This window comes from Drosophila ficusphila, unplaced genomic scaffold, assembly GCF_018152265.1.
Source record: "Drosophila ficusphila isolate 14025-0441.05 unplaced genomic scaffold, ASM1815226v1 contig_197, whole genome shotgun sequence".
Taxonomy (NCBI): Eukaryota; Metazoa; Arthropoda; class Insecta; order Diptera; family Drosophilidae; genus Drosophila; species Drosophila ficusphila.
In genome coordinates, this window is record NW_025064091.1 from 3,044,377 (window position 1) to 3,066,155 (window position 21,779).

At 39.0% G+C, this 21,779-nt stretch overlaps 2 protein-coding genes across 2 annotated transcripts in view; one reads left to right on the forward strand and one right to left on the reverse strand.

The window, feature by feature from the left end:
• LOC108097550 (netrin-B) overlaps nt 1–11,794 on the forward strand; it is a 71,506-nt gene extending 59,712 nt beyond the window's left edge. Inside the window, exons 3-8 of the mRNA XM_017199908.2 lie at nt 3,820–4,008; nt 4,621–4,770; nt 4,904–5,020; nt 5,084–5,149; nt 5,333–5,564; nt 6,098–11,794. Of these exons, the coding sequence (XP_017055397.1) occupies nt 3,820–4,008; nt 4,621–4,770; nt 4,904–5,020; nt 5,084–5,149; nt 5,333–5,564; nt 6,098–6,239 (896 nt within the window). The 3' untranslated portion in view covers nt 6,240–11,794. The remainder of the gene's footprint in view (nt 1–3,819; nt 4,009–4,620; nt 4,771–4,903; nt 5,021–5,083; nt 5,150–5,332; nt 5,565–6,097) is intronic.
• A 7,529-nt stretch (nt 11,795–19,323) lies between these two features.
• LOC108097666 (gamma-butyrobetaine dioxygenase) lies at nt 19,324–21,118 on the reverse strand. Its single transcript, XM_017200115.1, has 2 exons — nt 20,143–21,118; nt 19,324–19,675 (listed from the first exon to the last, which is right to left on the reverse strand). Exons 1-2 carry the CDS (start codon nt 21,057–21,059, stop codon nt 19,357–19,359), a joined length of 1,236 nt encoding a protein of 411 aa, XP_017055604.1. The 5' UTR covers nt 21,060–21,118; the 3' UTR covers nt 19,324–19,356.
• Between the last annotated feature and the right edge of the window lie 661 nt (nt 21,119–21,779).

Consider the following 21,779-nt stretch of genomic DNA (forward strand, 5'->3'; position numbering starts at 1 on the left):
ATGAACTTTTCTTTTCTCGACCGCCTGCAAATTTTCTTTTCGATGGTCTGGGTCTTTGCCTCGACCTGAACCGTATATCAAAAAACAGAAAAAAAAATGAAAAAAAAAAACCGTCAGCATTTTCTCTGCCAAGATGTGCAAATTTCGCTGGGCAATTGAGGTTCTGCCCCCCCGGAATGGAAAATCTCGACAGTTGAAAAAAATAGAAAAAAAACCAAAAAAATACTTAATGGGGCCGCAGCAAATGAACTGTGAAGGAAATTCGCGTAAAAATGCGTTTTATTGTTAACCAATTAAGTCGATCGATCGGTTGCATTGCATACGTTCCATGCTTGAGTAAATCCCACACACAAACACACACACACACACAAACACACATACTCACTCACATATAGACTCACAGATTTTCACAGATTTTTCCGGGGGCACCGAAAATTTATGTGCTACTTTGGCTAATCGGCGGTAGCTTCGAATATTTTTTTTTTTTTTTTTTTTTTTTTTTTTTTTGGCTGCCTTTGGGGTTTCTCATTCGACGGCTCTTCTAATTGTCTGCCAATGGAATTTATTTGCGGGGGCCAATTCCCCCGGTGGAATTTTTCGCGGTTCGCAGTTCGCGGTTCGCTTTTCATCGCCGCCTTTTCAAATCGTTTGGCTTATCGTTCCGCAATATCGACTCAATTACAATGCGTGTCAATGGCAATTCCACAATGGGACGCTTCGCCGAAGGCCATTTTTTTTTTTTTTTTTTTTTTTGGGAGGGTTGGGGTTTCTGAAGGGGACTCCAACTGTCGGACATTATCATCATTATTATTATTATTATTAAATGTGATGTGGGGGAGATAAGGAAGGAGCTCTTAATAAGATTCATATTGACGCAGGAGCAGTGACAATGGAAGCGCAGACGAAGATGAACACAATAATCTTCCTGCTCGCTGTGAAACTCAGATATTTGAGGGAAGGTCGAACTGGAAATGCTCTTATACTTAAGTTTATCATAATTAAATATTTTGGATGAAGCTGCTACTTTATTACTTAAACTTCTTCTGCCAAAAAAGCCTATAGGTTGAAACAATTTTAGTGGCAATAGAAGTGATAATTACTCGTAGAATCAATTCAGTTATTTTAAATAGCATTTATGTATTAAAGTTTTTGTGTCAATATTATATTATATTTTTTTCTGAAGCTAAAAAGAAAACAATCTCAAACTGAATAGTTTATTAGAGATAATAAAATACATTTACAATTCAGTATTTTTAAAGAACCTGTAAGCTTTTCAATTTATTAACTATCTTCACTAGAAACTTTATGAATTCGAAACCTGCTGTTGAATAATTCACAGCACCCCTTCCATTCGACACAAGATCAATATTTTAATTCTCTGTCGCCTTATCGTAATTCCTGCAGTCGAAACCGAGTTGAAAGTCATGATGGCCGACCCCCATTTTTCCCACTTTGTGGCCTTGACCCTTTGGAAGTTTGTTGAGGGGAAAGGGGAAGGGGATGGGGAAGGGGAAAGGGGGGTGAGAAGTAAAATCCACTTTAAATTGTGCAGCGATGACGATGACAATGTGGATGCCTCAAATGGAGGCAGCAGGGGCACATGTCGTGTGTTGTCTGCTGTTGGGACACAAATACAAAGTCCTTTCGCTGTTTATTCCTCATGGCCTCATGGCTCCAATCTCCAGATTCGTTGGCTGTTGGCTGCTGGCTGTCTGTCTGTCTGTCTGTCTTTCTGGCACTTTTGGTCCATTGTTGCTGCCGTTGTTATTATTTGCCAAATAAGCGGACGGCCAGCCGCGTGTCTTCCCTCCTGCCACGCCTTCAATGCCTTCCACTGCCTGCCACGCCCACCGCCTCCGAGGCAAGCTCCTTTGTTGTCAGCCCTCGTCGATGATGCAGACATGAGATATGAAAAATATGAGCCAACAGCAATCACAATAGTCGCACCAGTCACCAAAGGCAATCACCAGACCCCCGTAACCCCCGAAACCCCTGAAACCCCCAATCCCGAATGACCCCCCCATCCCCCCGATGCCGAAAAAATAAAGCCCCCCTTGACAGGCGCTCATGCGTGGGCATCGGTGGACAATCGCAGTAAATATATTTGTACAAGAACATAAGGGGGAGCGAAAATAGCAACGACAACTGTACGATTATGTCTTTGGTAAATGCCTTCAAAAATGTTTTACATTAGAATTTTATTGGTAAAATGTATTAGAACACATACTTATCAATTATAATTACATATATTATAAAATTTATAAAGAAAAGGTGTTAAAGATGGGTTAACAATTAAGTTTGTTATTACATAAACAAATATACAATAAAATTACAATATGAACTTTTATATTTTTCAACAAATGATATTTTTTGAATTAAGTCACTTAACTTAATCAAAATCCATACGAATTTTAATGTACCACTCATTATTTAACTTACCTGCGTTTATGCTTTTTCGTAAAGATTTTATTGGTAAAGGTTTTAATATAAATGTTGTTACATTTATAACAAAACATTAAGCCCTCCCAAAAATCAACAAGAGTTCTTCAATTTTGACCGCAACTGTTTGATATAAGCGAAGAGGACACGTGTGTGTCTGTGTATAAATCACCCTTAATGCCTTTCGCAAAAAGAAGGGAAAGCTGGGAGGGGAAAGTGGCCAAAGGAAAGTTGGAGTTGGAATGGAGAGGCGACCTCCGAGTTCTGAAAACAGGACAGCGTCCCAGGAACACGATAAATTGAAGTCAAGTGCTGCCAATTAGTTGCTAAAATTATTTTATGATATTTTCCGACTAATTAAATGAACATTTACGTTGTCGTCTTCTTTGTTGTTGTTGTTGTTGTTGTTGTTGATGTTGTTGTGAAAGTGGGCGGTCAGTCTGCTGCAAAATCGATAAGAAGCAGCGATAAATAATGTAATAAAAAATACAGAAAATAAAGGTATATATATAGCATCCCACAAGATGGCAAAGTCCCCCCGCCCCACCTTTCGGAAGGTATTTTTTCATCAATCAAGGGAACAACGGAACCCATAACAACAACAACAATCAATCATAAGGAGGAACGGGGGATAAAGGAAGGGGGGGGGGGATTATCCTTCGGCCCCGCACCTGTCCGAAAAATAGAGCACGTAACAGTTTCCCATCGTTATTAATTATTTATGAAATGTTCGGATGGATCCAAGCATCCCAACATCCCAACATCCCAACCCACCACCCACCGCCCATCATTCGGAACCCAAAAAGGAAGGAAAAATAGGAAAAATGGGAAGGAAAACTAGGATAACGGCAGGGACTGCCATTAAATGATTAGCTCTCCTCGGAACCGATGGCGTTATCCTTGATTATGGCCAAAAGGGAGCGGGTTAAGCTCGTTAGCCAGTGACGCTAATTTGCCCAAAACAATTCGCAGCCGATGGAGCAAACTGTTTGCGGTTCCCATGCGTTGTCACTTGGAAAAGCATAAAGGTGTTGCAGAAAAAAAGGAAAAAATAAAGAAGCTACTAGAAAATCAGGGAATATGTTCACATAAACTAATATTTATTTGCCATAAATTATATCTCATAAAAAATCTCTTCTAAATTAATGTAATTGAATTTTTGCCTAATGAAACCCATCCAATTTAAAACTATAATCAAGGGGATATGTTAACATCAATTTATATGTTTCTAAAAACTAAAGCTTAATCTCAAATATATCATAGGTCTCTGTAAGTTAGATAACTTTCTTATACATTAAGCTATACATTCTGAATAATTTAAATAAATTTTTACAATATCTTATACATAATTATTTACGAACTCCCTCCTCTTTTTTGCAGTGTGCCAGTGCAACGGACACGCCCGTCGCTGCCGCTTCAACCTGGAGCTATACAAACTATCTGGTCGGGTTTCGGGGGGCGTGTGCTACAACTGCCAACACGATACTACCGGAAGATACTGCCACTATTGCCGCGAGGGATACTACCGCGATGCCACCAAGCCGCCGAATCATCGCAAAGTGTGCAAGCGTAAGTTGGGCTTTCTCCTCGTACTTAACTGATTGAATCCAAGACAGCTGGGAATTATTACAAGTAGGTTATTGAAATAAGCACAGCGAGGTGTTGTACTTTCCACCGGCAGTTGGTAACTCAGATATAATTTTATTACTATAATTATTTTTAAAGTACATTTAAAGAGTAATGTTTTATTAGGAAGTTGTAGTCAGACTTTTATGTGGCTTACCTGCATTTATCTACTTTTAATTTTTTAAGAGAGGTTAAAAGATTAAAGCGAGATATTTTAAAATATTATTTCGGAACCTAAAACCTTCCCTCTTTATTCTCTGTGTAGCAACATGGTAGCATATTATGTTATGTGTGTCAGGGGCATCGGCTGTCACTGCAGGACTTACGAATGTCCGAACTGCCACAGCATTTGGCCCTGTTTATTGATAATAAGCTGTCATCAATCAGTGGTCCCATGAGCTGTCTGTCTGCCAGAAAGACAATCAGGCGGAGAGACAATCAGACAGATGGACAGACATTCGCTGTAGATGAAGAGTCGCTCTAATGAGGATGACATGTTTCTGAAGCTCCCACCTCCATTTTCATCGCCATTTTCATCTCCATTTCCATTTGCAGGCTGCGATTGCCATCCCGTGGGCTCGACGGGCAAGACGTGCAACCATTTGAGTGGCCAGTGTCCTTGCAAGGAGGGCGTCACCGGACTGACTTGCAACCGATGCGCCAGAGGCTACCAGCAGACCCGCTCCCACGTGGCACCCTGCATCAGTGAGTTGCATCTGCGAATACACGAAAGTCATGGTTTCTAATTCACTATTTTACCTTCCCCCCTTTACCCCCCTTTACCTCTTTTTCCCCCCTTTATCCCATTTCCCCCCTTCATTTACCTTGCAATCAGCAGAAGTGCCCACCAATGCGAACATGATCCAAGCGGAGAGCGCCGGCGGAGGTGGCGGCGGGGGAGGAGCGGGCGATTACAAGGACGGCGGCGGTTCGCAGGTCGAGGAGATGAAGAAGTGTAAGTGCACTGGGAGAAAAGTTGGTAAAAATAGCACACAGATAATGAATTATTGTGTTACAGACTGCGGCAAGTGCAAGGCGAGTCCCAAGAAGCTCAACCTCAACAAGTTCTGCATGGAAGATTATGGTGAGTTAAATAAATATTAATAAAAATAAAAAATAATAATAATAATAATAACAATATGTATATATAGATACTTTAAAATGTTTATAGATATATTTATATGTATGTAGTTAATAGTTTTTTTTGAAATAAATTGTTTCTGTTACCGAATATTAATATGATTTCAAAATCTCTCCCTTTTGTCAGCTATTTTGGCGAAGGTAATTGGACATGATCGCGCCTCGCAGGACATCAGCACGGAGAAGTTCTCGATAGAGCGGCAGAATGAGATCTACAAGTACGAGATCAACATCCAGACGATCTTCAAGCGGAACCCCATGTCGGGCACAACCAGTTCTCTGCTGGGAAGGGGCAACATGATGCTCCTCGTGCCGCGCAAGAGCATCGAGTGCCAGTGCCCCAAAATCAAGCTAAACAAGTGAGTGCAACACTAAATAAACTATATTTATTATTTATAAACTATTATATTAGCTACTTGCCATCTGAAAATAATAGAAAGATACAACAAATTTAAATGTACTGAGTAATTCATGTAATTAATGTCAATTGATAAAATAAGTTATCTAATGAATCTATTGCACCACCTCATAACTTTAGTTTTGTCAAATCATTTAGTTGAGAATACTGGTTATATTCTCTTATAAAAATATCATTTCATATCTTTGGAATTGGATGATAACTGGCATTCTAATATACAAAACTAAAACAAAATGGTTTTTCTACCCAAAATGAAAACAGAGTGATTATTTACTTGCGAGCTAAATGAAAGTAAGAGTTTTTCCCTGAAAACTATATTTATGAGTTAGGATTAAATACATATTTTACCTCTTGTGCAACTAGTGTCATAAATATCATAAAGATGTAATGGTTAGTTTCAGTTTATAGGTATGACATTTTAGGCTTGTCGTATTTAATGCCCCTCTAAAGTGGTTAACCCTTTCCTCTTTCCAGGTCGTATCTGATCCTTGGACGTGACTCGGAGGCGGCGCCCGGGTATCTGGCCATCGGACCCAGCTCGGTGGTCCTCGAGTGGAAGGACGAGTGGTCGTTGCGCATGAAGCGCTTCCAGCGGCGGGCACGCAAATGCAGTTGAATCGAGCCGGAAACGGAATATGTCAGAGCGGATTTCAATTTCACACACTTGGCTAGGTATCGGTTTTTGTATAAATTGTACAGTTTACTCAAGTTTCTGACCTTCTTCGGCATTATGCTATAAATTAATCGAATCCGGATCAAGACCCCCTAACTCCCTAATCTCCTTCACCAAATCAGATGCAATTCCCCAAACCGGAAGTTAAAACCACATAGCGGAATCCCATCTATATAATCTCAATCTCAATTCCTTTCTTCCGGCGTTTTTGGTATCTAATTCACAAAGCGCTTCACACGGCAAACACAGAAAACAATCGGAAAACAGACGGCAGACACAATGTATTATCCCCACTTTATTGAGCAAGCCCGCCAAATGCTAATTACAGTTACAGTCACTCTTCAATGGGCGGAATGCGTGGGCGTGGCAGTGTGTCCATAACGGTTTATGCTGGCCATAAAAAGAAGTGCAGTTATAAATTGAAAATAAGTGCGAAAAAAAAGAGCTGAAACATCGGGCCAAAAAGCGTCGCGTGTCGTTCAAACGGAAATTGGAAATGTTGGTAAGAGAGGGGGAAAAAAAGGGCGGGAAAAGGGGGGAAAGTGGGGGGGGGAAAGATGAACAAACAGGCCACGTCGACACATAAGTGCAGTCATAAACCAACAAACACGGGCCTTGACCATCTGCCCAGCCACAAACTTGCCAATATTGAGGGCACTCCAGTGAAAATGGGTTTAAAATAACAGAATATTTCCATATATTTTACTTCCCTTTAATACCATAATTTCCCTTCAAATTAAATTTTGTTTCAAGCTAAAATTATTCTTATAAAATCCATCAAATGATTGAAAAACGTTCAAAAAAGCCGTGAAAAAACCCTGAAATTTTAATTAACCGAAAATCTATTACAAATGCTTTTATTTCCATGTTAATCGCTGAAAACCAAATCAAATCAAAACCAAATCTTTTTGAAAGGGAAACTAAATACGAAAATTAGTTAACATTGTCTATATTTTTCAATGCCATTATTTGTTTTAAAAATTAGTCATCATTGTTTAACAAGTTCAAAGTCATGTTTATTTATTTTATTAAAAGATCTATAAAACAAATTAATTTTTTGTTACCTTGGTTGCTCTGAATTCCCCTCATGATTTTTCAAATGTTTTCAATTATTTTTTTTTTTTGTTATTTTTTTAGCTTGCCATTCGTAACCGAAAATTGATTCAATTTCCCATATTTGCCAAAACGCTGTTTAATATTTACCATTTGTTGCTTGTCCAACCATGAAATTCCTTCTTGTTTTTTATTTAGAACTTTTCCGGCTATAAATTTTAGTTTTCGTAAACGTTTTTTTCCAGCAGTAAAGTGCTTCTCAAGAATTTATGCAAACAGTTTTTGCCCATAATTATGCACATGTTTATTGACAAACTGCTAGTTGATTTTTCACGCGCTTTTGCATACCAATTTGTTTGATGGATGCATCAATAAAAAGCCAAGGCAGCAAAACCGTATTTAAAATGCATTTATTTGAATTTAATTTTCAATTTGAATTATGCATGCAAATTGTAAGCGCATCGATTCATTTTCGCTCTCTTTCTCTCTCTCTCTTTCTCGCTTGCTCGCCGGCATTAATCCGATTCAGTTCGGAATCGAAGGCGTTAAGAGTGAGATCGAGGTGTTATTGAGGGGCATTGAAGGGGAAGCACCGGTTGTAACTCGTTTTTTGAGCATATGTGTAGGCCACGCAACACTTGAAACTCATCCCAGGTAGACCCTCTGTACAGTGAACTCCGGTTAAGAGAGAACTCCGAAATTTTCGATATATATTTCCTCCATTACAATTTTTTATTGCATTTATACAATCTTCAATTTGCTTATGTTCTTATATTTTAATTTAATGACAATTGCTAATTTATTTCTCGTTTAGAATAGCATACCTATATAGTTTTTAGCAAACTTCTGTAACTTGTGGTGTTTATACCCGTTTTCATTACTGAATGCTCACTGTACTGCTCGATAAGCATCACAGGCATAAAACCAACAAAGCAACAGACAACATGAAACACGTAACACAAATTAAACAGCAAAAACAAACAGAAAAATGAGCTTTCGGTAACAAATTCACAGAAAAAAAACAAAACCTTCTTGAGATCCACTTTAAATTGGATTTCTATAATTCATAGAAAGCGAAACAAATATTTGAATAATGTGCCAAAAAATAATGTTTTATTAATATTTAGTACCTTATAAAATATGAATATTGAATAGATTTCTGTCTGTGTATACAGTACAAATGAACTTCGTGGGTTGAACGAGTGATATGCATGCCTCCCTGACAAAAAAATCAAATAAAAAGAAAAAAAAAGTAGAAAACCGGCGAACCACCGACGATTGCAGTTACATTTTTTCGATGTTGCTGCGGATTAAACATGTTTCGGTCTCAAAATGTAACATGATATATGACAGCCAAGTGTCGAACTTGATAAATGTTTTAATGAATTTATTTTCGTGTTTATGTGCTGGCTTTGAATAATAACTGGCGAGTGACTGAGTCGAGAGATCTTTTTGGCTGACTTTGCCACGACACCTACTCTCATTCCCCTTCTCCGAAGCCGATGTGTCTGTCCGATGTGAGTTACCTCCGACTTCCAGCTTCATTTTCCATTCACCCCGCTCAATTCCCCCTGCTCCGTTCAGAAGTTGTTCAGGTCCGAAGACCGTGACCATGATGTATGATAAATCAAAATGGGGGCAACATATGCAGGGACAGTCCGCGCCGGACAGTTAACATGCTGCGGCATTTAAGCCGAGATTTGTGTTCGCATTTGCAGTCGCAGTCGCAGTCGCAGTCGCATTCACTCGCCCATTCGCCCAGGGACGCATAATTAGCTCTGGCTCAGTTGCTGTTTCTGGCCATGCCATCTGGATCTGCCTGGGATTCGTATCTGTATCTCTGCCATATATGTTTCCCTATCTCTTTCTCTTTTGGTTTCTCTTGCTGTTGCTGTTTTCCACTGTTTCCCACTGGCCAACGCGGCGTATGAGTCATGAACACACGTGTGCTCACCGCAGGCAACACATTCAAACAGACAGGACACTCTTCGGGGAGCATGTCCTGCAGCAAGATAAATGCAAAATTGTCAACTGTTAACCGTATACATTTGTACACAATTTTATGCAGAATGCTACCCTGCACAATTCAGGATTGTTCGGCAAACATAAAATTCAGAGTTTTTGTTTTCAAAGACTTAAAAGCTTTTCCAGTACATTTATATAAATTTTTATTACTTGCTAAAAATACTTCATTTTGATTAATTTATACTTTATGCAAATGAAAATTCAATGCAACATAAATGCCACAAATATTTCGAATTCATCTCATTTAATTTCAAAAATATTTTAAGATCTTCTAATGCCGCCACTCAATTGTGAACAAATATTGTCTCGCCGAAATAATAATTTTGAAACACATAAATAAATTTATTTACATTTAATGTGTGCCATCAAATTTCAAAGTACCCCTTTTGAATGGACGCTTAATGCCCATATTTTGTAGCGCACAAAGGCATTGTTTCCGCTTTTCGATCTTATTAGGGCCGAGAGCATCCAACCCTCGCCATTTGGGGCAACCCCTTACCTGGAATTCCCGAAAATGCCGTCAAATGAATGCCACAAAAAAATGGCTCGACAACAGAAAAGAACAGAACCAAACATAACAGCCAAAAAAAAAAAAAAAAGGGAATAATCAAATGAGAAATTCAATTGTGGCCTCGGTCTCTCGTCGTTTTTGGTCTCGTCGAATGTGGACGGCTTCATGCCTTCATGCATATTTAAATGAGATTTTGCGTTAACTGAATTTTTTTCAGCGGCAGCCCCTCCGCTGGGGCTGAGGGGGCGTGGCCAGTCGGAAATGTGGGCGTGGGCGGCCCTGACAAGAAAAAAAAACATATTAATTTATATAATGTACGTGTACGCACAGAGATATAAAACATTTATATAGATTTAAATAAATTGGGTTTCGCTCATTCTTTTCATTTCATTCTCTCTCTTTTTTTTTTCGTTTGCAATTTTTGTCGTTCATTTAACGCACAATGGAAAGGGAGGGGCGGAGGGTGTAGAAGGGGGCGTGGCAACAGGCGTGTTGTCGCATATGTATTTTAAATAGGATGCAGGCCCCATTAGCATATAAATTGACGCCGCGACAGTTGAGTGGATAAAAAGGAAATCTCTTAACCGTTTCGAGGGGCTTTTTAAAAAACTGAAAGGGTGACTCGTAACTGTTAACTAGCATTTGGTAAAAAAAACAGAGGAAAAAAACAGAAAAAAATACAAAAAAATAATAATTGAAATGCCCACCAAATATCACAGACAAAAACACTATTCGTACTGAAAAAAAAGAACAAAAACAACAAAAGCCCCCAGCTGACAAATTGACTTCCGTTTCCGCTAATTCAAAAACAAAATGAAATTTCTTCGAAAGAATGAACTTAAGTACTTAAAGAGAGATGCAAACATAACCAAATTAGTCATTAGTTGATATGTCAAGCCGTTTATTTATTTACACACATTTTTTTCCTAATCTAATTATTAATTATAAATTAATACACCTAAACGGAATATATTTATAAACGAACTCGAAGCGAAATGAAATGAAATGTATTTATGTGTTATGAAAACCGGAAAGGAAATGGAAAGAATTTCTTCTTTTCTGTAGATGACTTCCCTTTTAGTTTGCAAATGCATTTAGCATGGCCTACTAATCACATATCCTTCGACCACACACACACACACAAGCACACACACAAGTAAACACGATTAATTATTAAATAATGTTTTTTTTTTTTGTCAGACTAATATGAATATCATGCGTGTGTGTCCAAAACGAATTATTCATATGGTAAGCTAAATAGAAAAAGAAAAAAGAAAAAAACACAAAGGAATACATAAAACGCATAAATGCATATAAAACATAAATATAATCAAAAATGAAACACAAAATGAAAGCAATTTTTTTTCTTAGATTTTTTGTAAATACTCAAAAAACGTAACGAGTGAAGAAAAAGAAGAAGACGAAATGGTAAGGCAGATAGAACTATATATATACATATATATCTAGATATATATGTATTGAAAAATTGATTACAATTTCGATTATTGCTAATTATTATGTTGAACCATAAATTGCACACACACACTCTCTCACCTACACACATACACACACACACTCACACACAGGAAAAGGCAGCAAAAGAAAGCAAGAGAAATTCACATTGTCTGATATTAAAGTATTGTAGTTGGTACTTATATAATATATATATATATAAATAAATATTAAAATACAATTAATCGTAATACATAAAGTATGCAATTTTTGTGGCAAAAGAAAAAAATATATCAAAGACATGCAGACGGAAGAGAATCCAAGTTATATATATATATCATTTATGTGTACTTGAAAAAGTAAAAAACCGAAAAACAAAGCAAAATGAGCATGAAAGTTTAATCGAATTAAGTGGACAAATTGCTAATAATAATAATAAAACTAATAACGAAATCAAGTCAATTGTTGTGGTTTTTTTTGTGGATTTAAAGGATTTGTGGATTTAAAAGAAAGGTAAGAAATAAATATAAGCAATGTATACATTCTTAAATAAAATAAATATGTATTAATCTTGATTATTTAATCTGAAGCTAAACATTTTATTTTTATTTATTTATTTATATTATAACTATTTAATAAATATGAATACCATCAGGCGAATGCAATCTTATGAATTCCAGTATCTCTGAATTTTCAGGCACTCGGAGGTGCGGCAATAAAGTCGTCTGGTTGGGAGGACTCCCATCAGGATCTCTAGCTCGAAGCACTTATTAGGATGTCTCCTTTCCGAAGAGGGGAGTCCATATTGATTTTGCATTTGCATAAGCAGTTTATTGTGCCAGGGAACAGCCTGTGGAACTCCACATCTTTAACCTACCTCCCCCACTTTTTACCGCAGGAGCCCAGTTTTCCCCGGGAAAAGTCCGAACCGCACCGCATAGTGCTGCATACTTTTCGGGGGCTTCGCACTCGGAGTCCCGAAGGTATGGGAAAACTTGCCACTTGCCAGTTGTCCTTGCCGGGTCCAAAATTAATTTAAAGCGCAATTTAAGTAAAATTTCCGCCCGGGGGCCATTTCTTAGTTTTATTTGAGCTTTGCTCTCAGGTCCTGCGAATCCTGTGAATCCTGTGAGCGGCAACTGAAACTAATACGCATATTTATCAAATTTCACTGCCCCGGGGCTTCTACTTCTACTGCTGCTGTTGCTGTTGCTGCTGCTTCTGCTTCAGAGCTTCCGTTGCATTCGAAGTTGGAGTCCTGCCTAAATGTACATCCATCCAGTGTTCTCCTGGCTGCCCGGAAAATGCCTTGCAGCGCTTTCTGTTTCGGCAACAAGGACTCTCGGGGAAAAAGGAAAAAAGGAATGAGGCAGTGTGGCAGCGTGGCAAGCCGACCGCAATGCAAAAAGCGACGGACCAAGTTTTTGGTCTGGCAAACTTGACAAAGAAATAAAATGCGCCGACTTGTAAGTGGCACAGCACGTTCGCTGCAAAAATAAAAGCTCGACCAGGGGATACCTTAAAATCACGTAGCTGCGAAAGTAAGTTGCTGTCAGCAGGATGATATTCAATTTTCTGCGACTGTGGGCAAGTGTATTTACGGAATGGTAAAAGCCGAAGAAGTAAATAACTGTCAGCATGTCACTATAAATTCGGTTTGAACACTTATTACTTTTGCTACAAAGTATTTGCAAGTTGAGTTTATTTGAGTGCTTATTAACTACTAAAAAGGAAATGCGGGTGGCGATAATATAAATATTTTAATTCACTTTAAACGTATACTTTTTACAAGAAGCAAACATAATTTTATTATGCCATTTTCCCTTAAAAATATTGAGTAAAACCAACATATGGTTTTGGTAGGCATTCCACATTTCGAGCTTGTTTATGGGAAAACCCACATATTATATAACGATAAAGATTCATCACGGACTCGGAATAATTGAATAAAAGGCCCAGGGTCAGTCGAACATGAAAAATAATAATCCGAGCATTCTAAATCAATACTCTCCCCCGCCGAAAAGGTATCATGCCAAATAAAAAGCCGCTGAAACTCCGTTGGGTGGTGGGTGAGTTCGGTGGATGGGGATGCGTTTGGTGGGTGGGTGGCTGAGGATGGTCCATAGGCCGGAACGATTTGGTTGCCGGGGCAATGCGTAATATGCAGGGACAAAGCGGCGACTGTCTGCGGCAGACAACACCCTTGCCCCCCGAAACCCCCTCTCTCACCTCGAATAACCACCCAAAAACCACCCAGGAAACCAGGAACCACCCACTCCCTAACGCATTTGCACGCTTCATAAGCGCAACGAATGAATTTTAATTTGATTAAAGTGAAAAATTGAACAAGAAAGGAAGCTGGCTTCGGCCAGCCGAAGCTTATATACCCTCGTTTTTCCATAATTTTTTCACAAGAAAGAATAAAAAATTAACTGATGATAACTAAAGTACTCTTTTTCTGTTACCTTCTTTCAGGTTATGGCTGTGGCGAAGAACAGGCAGAAGGCCTGCTGCGAACTGATCTATCGACTCATCCGGGAAATCCACTTGGCATCAGCCGAGGCAGCGAACGTGGATACAGCGTTAGAACTTAAAATTAAGAATAGTTAAGGTATTAGACTCGCATCTAAGACTCACAAGACATAGATTGTAAAAATAAAATAAAATAACTATCGAAATTGTATGCTATAATTTTTGGGGGTTTCATGGGAGCGAAAAAAGAAAATTTGTGACATTTATACAGTCGAGTCCCGATAATTCGAAATGGCAAGGGGATCACTTTTTTTTGCGAATTAGACGGGAATTCGATATTTCGAGATTTTTTTCAAGGGATTTTTTTCAAGGGAACAGAATTTTTTACGAATTATCGCGATTTTCGATTTAGTGGGGTATGAATTATCGGGATTCGACTGTATTTCAAATACCAGGCCAACAGAATGCATTAGTTGGTGTTTTTTTGGCTGTGTAAATTTTCCACAAAAATATGTTGCTTACTTTTGGGGGCAAGTAAGAAATTTAAAAAAAATTTCAGTGGCCACCAATTTTATTTTTTTTTTTTTTAATTTATTTATTTAATTTATTTAGCTTACTGTCACTATTTATAGCGACTTATACTAAAGGGAATTACAGGTTCAACATAATATATACAAATGTACATACTTAAGCCTAGATGATAGGGTGGGTAAGTGGCCACCAAATATTGCGTTCTGTTCGCCTGGTACTTCAAAGTGAACTGACTGACTTGACTGAAAATTTTGGCTCATGCTCTTCCGATAAAAAAACAACGACGTTTTCATTTTTTCATTTATTTATATGTATACATTTTGTTCTTTCCTATTACAGCAATATGATATAGTAATCCGATATTTTACCATATAGTAATTTGTTTTCCTTTCCTGTTTCCTTCAATGCGTTGCAGACTTCTGACTTAAATTAGAATACCTTCTGCAAGGGTATAAAATGCTCCTTTCGGCAAGCTTTCATTCGGCGGACTCTATTAAACTCAGGACCCAAATTCGCCACCCTGTGCAAGGATGTACGGGGATTAGTTGGCCAATCAGCGGAGGCAGGCAACTGGGATTTTGTGGCCTGCTGCACAACCTCATCATAGATGAGGCGTTGCCATGGCTAGAAATTCTGCAAAGCGCTAGAAAATGTTGGAAAATGCCAAATGCCAAATGCCGATTGACGACGTCGTTGCTCCGCAGTATTTTCTTTGGTTATTCTTCCCTTTCCTTTTCCTTTTTTTGTAGAAACGGGGAATGGGTATAGGATTTCCTTCGAGGAACTTAGGCCGCATTAAACCTTTCTACCCAATATTGTTGTTGTGGCTGTTGTTGTTGTGGCTGTTGTTGTTGTGGCTGTTGTTGTTGTTGTTTTTTTTATGTTATTCAACCAGCGAACCGCCCTCGAAAAACGCTCAAAGAAGTCTCTTCCATGGCAGATGCTTAGCCCGGCTAAGAAGCATTCTCGTTCTGGTCGTCTGCTGGAATTACGCCGCTTGGATCTCAAGTGCTGCCACTTGCTGTTGCAGCAAATAAAACACGGCACACTTAGGGAAAATCTCTAAAAAAAAAAAAAAAAGAAATAAAGTAACAGGTGTACGAAACTAATTTTGCGGATGAAGCCTAAGTGTAAGCATTAGGTTTATATTTTTTAGCTGGGAGTCTTCTTTTAGATAACTGTTATACAAAAGATGTTGTATATATATTTTAGATTTTTTTATTTAAAACCAAGAAAGGAAGCTAGCTTCGGCAAGCCGAAGCCTATATACCCTTGCAGTTATAAAACATTTCGAACAAAATACATAAAGGCTAAACAACATCTAAGCTATGACGATTTCTCTATTATTTTCCATATTTTTGACTATTGTTCATATGGCAGCTATATGATATAGTCGTCTGATTTTCCTTCATGTTTTTAGGCCTAGAAAATAGTTGCATACCAGCTATTTTAAATTTCGAAAAATATTTTTTTTCGCAAATGTTATGGGTCTACCCCTTACAATTTTTTCAAAATCGAGTTTTCCATTTTTTCGCATCTTTCGTTCGGTAAAACCTGCATAAAATGGCCAAAAATGATTTTATCTTGACGGGGAAGGTGTTTTCTTTCATGTTTATAGGCCTAGAAAATAATTGCATACCAGATTTTTTAAATTTCGGAAAATATTTTTTTTTCGTATTTTTTTGTATTTTATTCTCTCGTATGGGAGGTATCCTATATAGTGGAATAATGGAATGGAATAGCTTTTTAAAGTCCTATCGTTGTAAGCTAGAAATAAATTTACAATACAAATAACTATGCTTAAATTCAATTAAATTTCAATTGTTTTCTCTAATCTTACTACAATTTGAAAAGTTTAGTCCCAAATTGTAGTCCGCAAACTAAAATCCTATTAAACAACAGCCTTTTATTGAGCCTAATTCTAAACAACTTAAGTTTATGTATATCCCTTTAGAAAGTTCCCAATATCTGCTCCAGTAAGCTTAATAAAATTCAAACGAATTCCCAAAATCGAAAGACATTATCGAAAACTTATTGGCGGCGCCCTTTTTGGATTAAGTTCGCTCCTGGTTGAAGACAGACTGAACTTCATAGTTGCAAATTGCCGGAGGCCAAAGAGACGCCATTCGAGTTGAACAGAATTTTGCACTGAACTCTAAACGTGCGGAGGTCCTGAAGCTCTATGTCCTTTTGGGGCAGGAGAAAGTGGGCATTGCGGTGGCGAATGCCGAGTTCCACTGAAGGCATTCACATGGGGCGCATTGTGAAGTGCAAAAAAGGCGTATTTTACAAGATTTTTATTACATATAAATGCGAAAAGTATTAAAAAAGTAAACTTTTTATAGACTTTTCATTTTCTCTCGCTTTTTTTCCGCTTTTGGGTGATGGGGGAGGGGGAGGGGTAGAAAGAGGGAGGGGGAGGGGGGAAGAGAAGGCTAAGTGCGGAACGAAAAAGAAGTTGTACGCTTTTTTGTCTGGGCGTCATGATGCGTGTTAAGGGAATACACACACCCGAATGGGGAAAACTCCATGTGGCATAGGCCAAGCACACACACACACACAGACAAACACACACACACACACAACCAGTTTGCCATGGAAATGCTTTCACTTGGCTACAAGGAGCACAAGGATAAATGCACTACGCTTATCTGGGGCGATCAATTGGATCTTTAAATTGATTCCGGCAAAAGTTCCCAACAAACTAAAATTTAATAAATTCCAAAAGAAAATAGCGAGCAAATTTTATAGCCTCAATATAATTACTCTGAATAACAGGGTGTTTATTATTTATTTATTAAATAACATCACAGTTAAATATAATTTATTTGGAATCTTTCAGCAATAATATTCACCTAAGTATGTAACATTTCCTTTGCATTATTCAAGACCAAGAAATTCAGACTGGGCATACTTTTGGGCATATTTTTTTCTAGATATTCTAGTTGTGAAATGTGCTAACACAATTTCCCATACAAAACCAAACTCCCCAGAGATTCTGGTTCATTGCAGCGCTCAAGTTTATCGAGACAGCCGAATTTCGACCGCAAATCTCCGCCGCTTTTCCTCTACGCCTCCGGCATTTTTTCCCCGCCCTTCGGTTTTTCCCCCACTCCTTTTGGTTTTTCGCTTTTTCCACTTGCTTCTGTTGCCGTTTCTTAATATTGCCGGGACTTTCCGGGGGAATCGGAGTGGCTTTTCCAACTGGGGATGTCGATGTGGAGTTGCTGGCGTTGTAACTGTTGTTCGAAATGTTTTCCACAGGCCGGAGTTGTCGGGTTTCCATTTTTTCCCTTCTTGGTTCTTTTTTTTTTTTTGTGTTACTACCGACTTTTCATATTTTTCTTAACAACTCGCTCGCCACCTCCGCACTTTTGCCGCCCGCCCGCCAGAACACTTTTAAATTTTATTTTATTACTATAACAAGACATAAGTAGGCATAATGGGGCCCTATAAAATATTTAAAAGGAAATTGGCATAGAAGTTTTCCAGCCGAGAGCAGATTTTGGTGGGGGCTATGGGTCTGGTTGCGGGTACGGTTACGTTTACGGCAACGTTTCCGGGTCCCAAGTACTTTTGCCCCATTCAGGCGGCCACTTCGAGGAACCCAGGAGCTGGCACCTCGAGCACCTCGAGGAGCTGCAAAAACGCGTGTCGGCCGATTAATGGTGCTCCTCATTGAGCGGTCTTTAAGGTTAATGCACTCCAAGGCGAGATTTTCCGGAGGGGAGAAGGTGGTGCTAACTACACCGAGAGAAAGGTGAGAAATTCACACTTGTGGTTGAATAACACCTCTCGTTTAATTTCAAATTTATTCCGGAAATATTTAAAAATGTTTCTGAAAAGTCACATATTGAAAACTGTTCTTTTGGCAACACTTAATCACTGATTTACGAATTTAATTTAATGAAAACGAACTTACTGGGCAGCATATATTTTCAAATAGTTCTTTTTGTATAACAACTTCAACAAGGATAAAAACACTTTCCGCAGTCAAATTGGGACGATTCCCAATTGTAGATACCAGGCAAAATTGGTTAGATTTTCACTTTAAGACACCTGGCGATCAGAAACGTGTAGCAGGTGGATATCGAAGTTAGTAAACACTAATTTACCAGTTGCATTTAAAAGGAAATACCAGGCGCACAGAAATGCCTGAAGGTGGTTACAAAATTCAAAACTTAAAATCCACAGCCCCTTAAGATAAGCAATGTATGGTATTAACGATCACTGCTAAATACGATCCACAAACGAGTCACACAAACTACGGGGTTTGAAACATGGATATGGATATTTGGATTTTGTTCGCCTGGTATTTGATTTTGACTGGTTCTTACAGTTTTTAAAATTATTTGTATGAGTTGAAGATTTTACTATCGAGCAGATAAAGCAAGATATAAAGAACTTTATTTTAAAGGGAAAAACCTAGAAACGGTTTAAGATATAATCACCATTTTCACTGAGTGATGATTTTTAAGAGCTGCCACCAGCGATTTGGCATTTTTCGACACTTCCAACCGTTGGCCAATTTGCCCCAATCCCTTGCCCCCAAATCTAATACCCCTAACTCCCCGTTGTCAATCATTTTCACAAACGATTTGTCAGCCAATGCCGCGATGCAAATAAGCCAAGACAACCTCGCCCACCGCTTACCAAGCCACCAAGCCACCAAACACCACACACCACCCACCACCCACCGCCCATCATTTCAGCGCCTAACTTGGTGACATTTTTTTTTTTTGTTCGTTGGCCGGGATCATCGCGATTTTTTACAACTTTTCATTTTTGCGCTTGAGCTGGTTTAACTGCCGAAATTGGCGCCCGAGGATAAACCGGATTAGGAGGATTCCGAATTTAGCAGCGGGAGCATTTGAAATCGCGGCATATGTGCCGCTGCAAAGCCCCCAAAATTCTTTGTGGAGCGATGGATGGTGGGGTGGTGGGGTGGTGGGGCAACTATTCAAATGAGAAGCTCACATCAAATGGTTTGGAAAATATGCCATCTATCGTTGGCTTTTATTGGCGCTCCGCCCGCTTTTTTAGCACCCGCAATCGCGAGTAGATGATGTCCCAGTCCAGATAGGCACCCACTATATAGCGCGGGCTCACTTCCGAATCGTCGTATCCGGCTCTTCCGTGGAGCAGCCGGATGTTGTTGAAGGTCAGCACGTCGCCGGGTTGCGTTTTGAAGGCGTGACTGTCGGCGATCGCCAGGCGGACGAAGCGGGCGTAGGACTCGTACCACGGAAGCACCTCCGAAAGTGGCACGTTGAAGTGGCTGTCCCGCTGCGGCACGCTGTGGTTCACCCGCGAGTACCGCCCCTCGGAGTCCAGGCTATGGGGGAAGAAAGAAAGGATATCTATTACTACCTTACCGAATTTACAATTAAAACGTTATAAATATTATTTTTTGGATATAATAAGTTACATAAGTTATTCCTGGATATTTTAGATAACTATCCTTCACACATTTTGAACCTTATAAAATACATATTTACAAAAAAAAAAAAATTATTTAAATTTTGGTAAATAGGATATAGAAAATGCAAAAATTGAAAGGGGGAAGCCCATAAAAATTTGGAAAAATTTATTTTCCGATATTTTAAAATTTGGAAAAAATTTATTTTCCGATATTTTTAAAAAAGATGAAAGAAAATGTCATCCCCGTTGATATAAAATGATTTTTGACCACTTTTTTTGGATTTTCCAAAAAAAAGAGCAAACAAATTTTAAAATAGATTTTAAAAAATGTAAAAAAATATTTGAAAAGCTTTTCTAATTAAATTATCGTGTGGTGCTCACCAAATGACCGGCGCCCGCCAGATGTTGTGGAACTCGCGGCCGTCCTCGCTTCCAATATCGTTCCAGTCGACGAGGACGCGGCTGAGTCGCTCGAAGTCCTCCGGATGCTCCCTGCGCAGGATGTCCGCGATGTGGAATCCATCGACGAGCATGTTGCTTCCGCCAGGCGAATCCGTCTGGACGACGCAGTGCAGGATGTTGACACTCGGCTTGTACTCGTAGTAGGGAAGGTCCGTGTGGAGGGGAAGGGGCAGGGAGAGGTAGGCGAAGTTCTGGGCACCCGGCTTCGCCTGCACCACGAACTCCTCACCGTAGGTGGTGCGCCGAATGAAGCCCACCCGCTCCGCCAGTCGCCGCACCACGCCCTCATCCAGTGGAGCTCCGCGGAGGAGAGCCACTCCATAAACAGCCAACGATTGAAGCCACTCCATCAAAACGGAGTCCTGGGTCATCACTTCGTCGTATTTGAAGTGCCTGGCAATCTCCTGGAACTCTGAACCTGACCAATGTCTAGTTGTTGGTCTGTAGAATTCCTGCAGATATTCTTTCTGCCTTTCCTCCTCGAAACTGCGATTCTTCAACCAATTTAGAGAGAATCTGCTCACGTGGTTGTCACTCCACTTCACTGAGATTTCTTTAGCAGCCTCATCTGTTTTTACTTCCACAGGTTGGATCCTCGTATCAAAGTTATCCCAATCCAACTTACGCGACTTGGAACTCCCATGAAAGCAATCTTCGCACAAACAATTATCCCTCAGCCAAACTCCCGGAAAAGTCAGCGATTTTTCATTCTTCTGCGGCTGAACTTCAACATTAGTTTTATTTACGATTCTGGCGCTGATTTGCCGGCAAAACTGAGCGGCATTAATAGTTTTCACTTGATTGAGGGAACGTCCCACTAATTTCTGCACCCACATGTTGAAAATAAAAACAAAACAAAATTAATTCTAGCAGCCCGCGTGTCGGTTGATCAAGCTTCAAATGCCGAATGAGCCGGCGGAGAAAGCGAAATAATATAATCAGCAGCTAAATCGGGTCTTTGGACTTTGTCTGCCAGCTCACAGAAAGTGAAACAAGGGCGTAGGCGTTCCAGACTCATAAATAAAAGGAATTCAATTGAATTTTGTTCCCAAAAAGTATTCATAAATAAAGGTCAAGTACTTTTTATATTATTTTAAGGGGTAAAATATTATTTAGAAATTTAATTACCATACTAATGTACTTTTACTTATTTTAAGACTTAATTGATTTGCTTAATAACTTGAAATACTTTTATTACACGTTTTTAAAAGTGTTAGTTGTTATTATAAACCTTTTCGAATATAATGGTATTATTATGTGTCCCCCTCAAAAAACATTTCTACGCCCCTGGTTAAGAGCAGAGTGTTATCAACGAACTAGTTCCCATGCTAGAGCACATATGTTTATTTGTTTATTTTAGCTTTTGAAATGTAAGACACCCCGCAGAAGTAAAATGCGATAAGGTTTATCGTTGTCACCTAACAGAAAGAGATTTCTGTTTATCTTGACAAAATTCGAAACGATTATCCAACATTGTATATTAAATACAAATTGTGCAATTTATTACGAATTTCCAGTGCTGTTTATTACTGCCATTGATCGCTTCATTTGCACAG